Below are 9,315 nucleotides of genomic sequence, written 5' to 3'. Positions count from 1 at the left end.
AGAGATTGCGCCATGGCACTCCAGCCTGGGCGACAGAGCAAGACCCCGTCTCAAAAAACTCTGTCAGTTTTCTCTCCTTATCATCTCAGAAGCATTTGAATAGGCTAAGAACTGCCTCATTTAAACATGTTCTTCTTTAAATTTTTGGCACCGCACTCACCTAGTTTTCTCACTACCCCATGTCTACACCTTCTCCGTGACTCCTGTTGGAACTCCTTCCCTACCAAACCTTTATTGTAGTGCCCAGAGCCTCTGTTCCTGTTCTTTTCTGTGTCTGAACTTTTATGACTCTAACCATTTTTTAAAAAATCTTTAGCCCATCCTATGATTCTCCGCGGAGCTACAGGCATATATATCCTATTACATATTTCCACTTGCATGACTAATTGACATATTAAAATGAACTGGACCGAATTAGAATGAGTGATTTCCCACACAGACTGATGAAATCCACTTCCTTCCCACCCAGGCAAACTTACCAATCACCTTAAAATGGTATCACCATCCACCTAGTTACTCAGACCATCGACCTTACAGTGATCATTTCTTCTCCTCTCTTTAAAGAGACACTCCTTAACTATCATAACTATAGCAACAACCTTCTCCTCACATACACTCTCATTATCCTATTTCATCTTCTCAGTTCACACCTGTATCTGAAATTGTCTTATGCAGTATTTATTTCTGTGTTGAATGTCTGCCTCCCTTTGCAGAATGTTAGCTTCCTGTTGTACACATTCTAGATCCCCAGCTCCTAGATAAGCGCCTGGAACACAGAAGGAAAGCAAGAAGTATTTACTGGTTGACTGTTGACTCCTGGATATGAAAACAACTCAGTATAACCTGAGAATTGGAAAAATCCCTGGGTTTCATTGTAATGGTAATTGGCCTATGGTCCTACTGGGTATAATAGGTAGGGATAAGATTCCATACCCTGAGATAATATGATTCTACTCTCTCTGTAAGCGTTAAGAGGAATCATTCTATTAAGTAGGAGTCAGTTACCTGTCCTTTCACTGATATCTGTGTTTCTCTTTCAATGTGCAATGATGTGTTACGTGTGTATGTGCATGCTGAGGAATCCTACCTTACAACAAAACTTCTACACATAGAAAACATGTTTTCCTTTTTCTTTATTGATTGTTTTTAACAGTATAAAACTAAACTCTTTAAAAATCTGGCATTTTGTATCTCAAAGTCTGGTGGTCTTGAGTCATGTTAGGAGGCACTGATGTTAACTACTCATTTTTCTTCAAAATATAATTCAGGATTTCATGTATTTCAGCAGAGGACCACAACACGTTGACATATATTTTTGGCAACAGGACAATGCTCATGACTTAAATCTTAGATTCACTATATTGGCAATGTTACTAGAAATGCACGTACAGGTTTGTATAGCATAGATGGTGTTATCTTTTAAATAAATTTTTTATTACTGTAGTAACACATGCCCATTTCAGAAAATTTACAAAATTAGTAAATTATAAAGTAAATAATAGGAATAAGTCATAATCTCACTACCCAGAGATAGTAACTATTAACATTTCTCTTTCTTTGTTTCAGTTATGTTTATATGCACATACATGGATGACATTGAAATTTTAATTTAATTTATATTGAACTTCAGCTCATTTGCTGAAGTCATTTCTACTTTCTATAGACAAATATGATATATCTTTTTTCCTTTTGTATTGATTTCAATAATAATTTACTTTCCTTTTATTCTCATATATGAGGTATTTATGTCTTGCCTAAGGGAAAGCAGTAGTTAATACTGTCTTATTGAGGCAAAATATAAATACTTAATGTGAAATACTTTTAACAGCTTTTTAAGTTTCTTTCTTTGAGAGATACTTCACTTTTCTTCCATGTACTAGGAAAACTTAAAATAATATAAATAATTTAAATTTCAGTTAAACATCCAATGCTTTGGGAAATTTAGTCAACAGTAGCGGCATGATTTTAGTTTTACTCAAAGTACAGTACAAGAAGCGGATGCTAAAGAAGGTGTACAGATATAAAACGCAGTTTTCTTTGGAGAGCTTTATTGATGATACATTAAATTCTGGAATGATATTTCTTTAATAATACAATAATCTGTTTAATATTGAATGTAGCTTCCATGATATATTTCTGAAATATAGGTAAATTTAGGACACAGAATACACACCTATACCCAAAAAAACCCCGTATCTTCAAATTTCCACTTCCAAATTCTAACCAGTGATTCAGAATGTAGCAGGGTAGTGACAATTATACATTACTGTCTTTTAAACATTGTCAGGAGTTTTACTTTAATTTTAGGGGATAATATTCTGCATTTTGTTTGCTTTTTTGAAGTAAGGAAAACTATTACAGACTAATAGAGACTACATCAGATCAGTGGGTCAGTGCATCCATGTCTACTACATTAGATCCAGGTCAGTGGGTCAATGTTAGAGGTTTATGTGGTGATCCAGGGGTCATTAGAAACAGAAATGGCAAGTGGGGAGGATGCAGGGATGCTGTCCAGTGTGTGGAGTAAACAGGCCTAGGATCTCTTATTTGTAGGACAAGTCTGAGCACATTGTGCCAGAGAAGCAAGAATTGAATTCTGTAAGAAGAAAGAATGAAGTGAATAAAGGAATATAGGAAAGATAACAGAGAATTGGAGCATTGATGCAGTAATTTGGGGAAAATCGTGTCTGGTGAAGAAGGTGTAGAGAAAAATGTCCACCCTATGAGGACATTTGGGCTGTTGCTGCCTTTTTTGGGTGTTGCTGTCCTTAAGCTTTCATCTAAATGGTTTGTTTTTCTAAATGGTTTTTCTTGTCTATTCTGATTTTTTAAAATGCAATATAATGAATATTTCTAACTCCATAACATTCTGTTTGTCTGCTAAGTGTCTTTAAAAAGCATAGAAGTTGTATTCAGAAGACATGCCTTTGAGTCCCACACACAGCACTTACCAGACGTGCGATCCAGAGCAAGGCCTTTAATAAATTCAAACGATGCACTTTAAAGCCACTTGTAAAGGCTGAATATTTTTATATAATTCATATAAATATGATATTATAATTGTCATTACCATATTTAGTAGGGAATGTTGGGTTGCTGTAGATAGAAAAAATAGTAGATTTTTATCAATCACCTATAGTTTTATACATTTTTATTTATTAGACTCATGGTTCTATACATTTTTATATTTAATTTTTAAACATAGAAAAAAGCAAAGAAGATGACACTCATGTAGCCAATACTAATATTTAAGCATCAACATTTTGCTATATTTATTTCAGGTTTCTGTTTTATAAAAACAATAAAATGTAAATAGATATTAATATAATGAAATATAAATATCAACTATTACACGGTCCCTGTCACACGCTCTGACACAGTGGATCCTATGTGCTTTATAGCTTGTAGGAGCTGAGAATATGTACTCTGTGCAGACAGTCTCCCAAATACAGATGCATGTTCAGTAGCTTCTCCACAATTCATTAATAAGATGTCACTTCTGCTTTCCAGGAAGGAAAAGGGGTAGAGAGAGGCAGGAATATCACTTTCATTTAGGTCCTGTCAGGTAGAAAAATAAAGCCAGAGGAAAACAGATTCCCAATCAACATGTCCATATCCTTTTATGACTTGCCTTGAATCCACTCAGTATCATGTTTCTGAGATAGTTTCCTTGATAAAATGTATACCTAGTCATAAATCTAGATCATTCATTTTAACTATTGCTAATGGAGTGGTTTGTTGGTAAAGTAGCTTTACAGGATGAGGTAGAGAATCCATGATTCTAGCATTTGCCAATCTCCTTGGTGTTACTATGTCCACTCTGGCAGGTTTCAGGCTATGGATAGCTTAACTGTCTTACAAAGTTCCTGAATGTTTAACAACTGGTTCTCACAAGCCAGTATGAACCAGATCTAGCATGTTACTATATGTGCATGTGATATAATATGTATTCTAGAGTATGAATGAGCCAGACCCTATTTTCTACCCATGTTTAATTAGAGTGTATCCAATTTTTCATTATTACAAAAAGTGATTCAATAGATATCTTAATATGTATGTCTTTAGATAATATAACTAAAAATGGTATTCCTAGACCATAGACTATACCCAGTTTCAACCTTACTAAGCATTAATTAGCTGTTCAGACTGATTTTACCAATCTGCACTCCGCCAGCAGTGTAGGAAGGATGCTATTCCCCAAGGCCTGATATTGTCAGACTTACTGTTACCAATATGATAGGTGTGGTGTGATTTCTAATTGATGCTTAGTCAGTTTTTAAAAATTAATTTATTTAATTTTCACAACTGTCCTAAGGAATATGTACTATTATTATCCCCATTTTAAAGCCTGGACAATGGACATCTTTGCTGCTAGAGCTATCACACTTTGAAGCTTATACTTTTAATACTGTGTAATTCTGTAACTTTTCATTATATATTTTCAAATAATAGTCACTCAAAAATATTTATAAATTCATGACTAAGACATCATTTTCATTAGTTTTATTGTTTAGCAGATTACATATTTATTGATGTACTGATGAAAACTAAACTGTCTTTCTTGAGACAGATTTCTATTCAGTTGGTTTCTTCAGTACATAGATGTTGTCACGGTGCCAAAATCTAATTCAGCATCATCATTCTATTTAATTTAGACATGACATTACAGACTGGTGAGTAGAAGACCATGGTCTGTTTGGGTAAATATAATAAATGCTTTTCTGTAGAAGTTGGTTGAGAGCCCACAACTATGCAACATTTTTTCATCCATGGTCTGAATATTAGGTTAGAGAGAAGTCTTACTAAGTTCTCATTTGACGGAAAGCTAGGGAAGCAAATGGGACAAGGTACCAATAGCTTAATCAGTAAGATTAGAATTTAAAATGGGTTTAGCATAATGAATAAGTAGTAAAGTAGCAAACAATATAATTTGGTAAACAGATGAATTTCAGGAGAAAAAATATTGCTAATAATCATTAGTAAGTAGAGTGGCGATATGTACAATTAAATCTCACTTGAGTCCTGCTAATCTACAATTCATAAAAATTCTATTGAAAGATTCAAAAGTTGCCGTCACATCATTTTTGTCATTGCAATTTCGATTCACAATTTCTTGCCCATGATTACTTTCTTTGCCCGTGATTACGGTAATATTTACAAAATTAATGAATTAATAAATGGACATTTTACGTATTTCAACTCAGGAAATCTTAATACTGTCATGGTTATGTGTGGATACTTTGCTATTATTAAATCTTTGGATTATTTTTTCACTACTGCAAATTGCATTGTTGTGTGGATATTATTTTTGCAAAAATGTTTTATAATTTTTTCCAGTGTAAGTGAAATACATTAGTTGACACAATTTTCTTATTATGAATTGATTCTTCACTGTCCTTCTGTATATTCTCAGTTAGTTATATTGCCTTCTTTTTAAGAGCGGATGAACATTTACATCAGTATTATATTTTAATATTTTTATTTTAATATTTTCAGATTACTCAAAGACTGTCCTGGTTTCGTGTTTACCCCTCGATCAAGGGAAGAACTTCCACCTAACTTCCCTAGTGAAATCCCCGGAATCTGCCATTTTCTGGATGCTTACCAACAAGGAACAAACGCAAAACCATGCTTCCAAAAGAAAGATGTGGAAGATGGCAATGCCAATTTTTTAGGCAAAGCATCAGGAATAGATTAGCAACCTATATACCTATTTATAAGTCTTTGGGGTTTGACTCATTGAAGATGTGTAGAGCCTCTGAAAGCACTTTAGGTTTGTAGATGGCTAATGAGCAGTATTAAAAATTCAGGAGCCAAGTCACAGTCTACTCTTTCTCCCGTTTAACATGACAAAATGTACTCACTTCAGTACTTCAGTTCTTCTGGAGAAAACACACACACACACACACACACACACACAAAACTTAAAAAGTTACTTTTGGGGGAGTATTTCTGTTATATAACCATCACTTACTACCTGTACTAAAAATTCAGCACCTTGTACATATATCAGATAATTGTAGTCAACTGTACAAACTGGCAGAATCACCTGCAATCTCATATCCTGGTGGAATACCATGGTTATGAAAGTGTGTTTGTGATAGTGTTGTCTTATAAAAGGTTTCTAAATAGAAATTACATTCTTTGACACCCTCAGTTCTTTCAAACTTTCAACTCTGCATTGTATTGCATTTTCTCATTTAACTGGTAGTATATGTTTGAATATAGGCTGACGTTTTTTTCTCTATTGCACTTTCCCCTTTTTTCTTTTTAGAAAATAAGCAATTAGGGATTAGATGCAATACAATTATAAAATAGTTCTGTAAATATCAAATATTATTTTTAGTTCTTGAAGTTAAAAATACTCTCCATAGTAATGTGTGTTATAACAATAAATATTTCTTTTGTTTGACATGTTTAAAAATTCTACAATGGCAAAAGCTATTTTAATCCATATTAGCAATTTAATTCCTATTAATTCATTTTACTATCATAATAGCAAAGTATTCCAAATAAAAGAGGTTTCTATCTTCTATTAAAATGCAGTAATACTATTCAAATCTAATTGAGCTGGAAGCAACATGGGAGTAAGATAATCATACAGAGGACTCACCATAAAGGACATTGGTAAAACATTTACACATGTACACACACATGCAGGCACACTTGGAACAATATGGACCTACTTCAGCAGACATCTTCTATTGCCATGCTGAGACATTTAAAGTTTTAAGAAGAAAATCTAAGTACAGAAGTAGAAAATAAGACTTGTTCGTTCGGTGGATATCTCATTTTTCTTGAGTATTTGTGCTGAACATTTTGGTGCATGTCTATGAACTAAGAATCAAGTTTTTGTCTCACTAAATATACATATATGAAGTGTTTTTATTCTACTTGAAATATCCTGATTAAGAAAAAAAAGATTGTTAGTATTGATGAAGCATATGAGGCAGTGACTACATTATGGAAATGTCTAAGTATATTTTCCGGAGCTTCAACTTTTTTCTTTTTTTTTTTTTACATAAACCTTGAAGCAGTTAGGAACTTTTATTTTTAATTAGGTCAGTTGAAGTTTTCTGGTGAACTAAAAAAATCTACATTTTGGCTGGGGGTAAGGATTTGATTTTAAAAAGAGCACGAATTTAAAGCAAGAAAAAATGAACATTGTAGTTTTAAAATCAATATTAGCAGAGCCATAGATAGGCGAAACTCTTATTTGGGGTTCTGAGAAATAACTCAGTTTAAAAGTTTTTTAACTGTCTCCATTAGTACCCACGCTAGCCCATGGTGACATCAGGAATGTTCATTACTGATTGGCCTCTAGTATTCCAAGGGTACTACTATAGATATTACAATGATGCTGTTTACTAAGTGATAACCCAATGTCTTACAGGACTGATTTTGACTCAATAAACACTCACCCTATTATTGGAAAGTACCATAGGCCTTGAAGAAGTATAGTTACGTCCTCACAAATATATGAAGTTAAGTCACTACTTACAAGGAAAACAAAAATGTAAATACATGTTTCTTTCTGGAACAGAACTCTTATTATGGGGAAATAATAGAAATAAAGAAAATATAAAAGCATGAAATGGAATGTAGTCTTGATCAAACATTTCAGCAGACCTCAGTTTGCACTCAAAAAGTTCAATCAGAATTCAAAAAGTATTTTGTGTGTTTGTGATGTATTAGCATATACACAAAACAAATGAGGGGAATGTATATACTCTTGGTGAAAAGTTGTATGGGAGTTTCTTGTACTATTCCTACAACTTTTCTATGAATTTGGCATTTTATCTACATAAAAATTTATGAAAAAATATATTTTCACAGAGAAGTTAAATCATCTGTGATAGGTTCCCCAGACCAGCCTACAAAGACCCATTAAACACAGAATAATTTGTGGATCTTAAAGAGGATGAACATACATTTCCATGACAGAGTCCATACGAAATTCACAATTCAGATGCTAAAAAATTTAAGGAATTTCTTTTTTTCTCTGTCTTATCTGCTTTGAAGCATAGAGATTAGGGAGAAACTTTTCAGATCCACACCACTGATGTAGCCAGAGTAGAGACCCTGAAGAATAGATTCTTAAAATAAATAAGGGGCCCAAGTCAGAGCTTTGATGTATTGGGGATAGAAAAGTAGTGGACAAACAGCCTGTAATCAGGTTGGGGACTACTGATACTGAATTATGTTGCCATTTAACTATCCTAAAAAATAAGACTGGGTCTCAAGACTGCTTCCGTAACAGTTTCTCCTGAAAATCCAGGAGCTGAAAATCCTTCTGTTCTGGTTATGTAGTTTCCATTCTCTTGTCCTGTTATTTTTTGTGTTAAGTACACTATATAAATTAGCTCCTTACACATTTTTCTCAGGCAAGCACGGAGTTATACTCAAGTTTCCTAAAGATGCTTTGCATCAAGAAGCAAAGGGAAATACAGAATTAAAATGTTTCTTCCCATTTTGCTTTGTCTTTCTATATCTATCTAGACATTGTAAGAAAATGCAAAGTGTATTTTTAAGAAAACATAAATAAGAATAGATTCATTTACTCATTTTCATTTATTCATTCATCAAGAATTTATTGAAAGCCTATTATGTGCCAGGAATATTACTATATTTTTGAAATTTAAAGATAAAGCATGGCCCAATCTATCAGGAACGGAAAGTGAGAGAAAAATGTAAGACATAATTACAACATTCTGTGGGAGCACAAAGTAGGGGACTCATTTCTTAGAAAAGTCCTTTGGTCTTAGAGTTCATCAAGCAGAGAAGGGGAAGGACATCATCCAGGAAAATAAATTAGCAGACACAAAGAGATGGAGTATTGGGGGTGCATAGTACATTCTGGAGAGCCAGTTGCCTGGGATGAGTTGGGAGGGAGGAGAATAAGGACAAAAGACCATCTGGGCAAAAATCACCAAGGGGTATGTGTGTCATGTAAAGGTGTGCCATGATAGTTATTAATATTGCTATTATAATATTAATATATAGTAATTAATAACTACATATGACACAGCTTTACATGACCTTAGTTATCAACATTACCATAATAGTAATATTAATGACTATAATAACAGTTATTATTATTCACTTGAGGCACTTGTTCAAAATAGATCTTACAAAAGAAAAAATAAAAGAAACAGCAACACGAGTAAAATTAGATCCATTGGCTTCTGTCTCCCTCTCCAACAGTTTTAAAGCTACTGTCGCCCAGGCTGGAGTGCGGTGGCCCGATCTCAGCTCACTGCAAGCTCCGCCTCCCGGGTTTACGCCATTCTCCTGCCTCAGCCTCCCGAGTAGCTG

The 9,315-nt window shown here is 33.8% G+C and overlaps 1 protein-coding gene across 6 annotated transcripts in view; it reads left to right on the top strand.

Annotated features, from left to right (window-relative positions):
* GUCY1A3 (guanylate cyclase 1, soluble, alpha 3) overlaps positions 1–7,822 on the top strand; it is a 69,352-nt gene extending 61,530 nt beyond the window's left edge. For all 6 annotated transcript variants that reach the window (XM_011959738.1, XM_011959741.1, XM_011959742.1 and 3 more), the window contains one exon: positions 5,497–7,822. In XM_011959738.1, coding sequence (XP_011815128.1) covers positions 5,497–5,698 — 202 coding nt within the window. In that variant the 3' untranslated portion in view covers positions 5,699–7,822. The remainder of the gene's footprint in view (positions 1–5,496) is intronic.
* The last annotated feature ends 1,493 nt before the right edge of the window (positions 7,823–9,315 follow it).

This window comes from Colobus angolensis, unplaced genomic scaffold (genome assembly GCF_000951035.1).
Source record: "Colobus angolensis palliatus isolate OR3802 unplaced genomic scaffold, Cang.pa_1.0 Scaffold5, whole genome shotgun sequence".
NCBI lineage: Eukaryota > Metazoa > Chordata > Mammalia > Primates > Cercopithecidae > Colobus > Colobus angolensis.
This window is presented reverse-complemented; position numbering and strand designations above follow the sequence as displayed.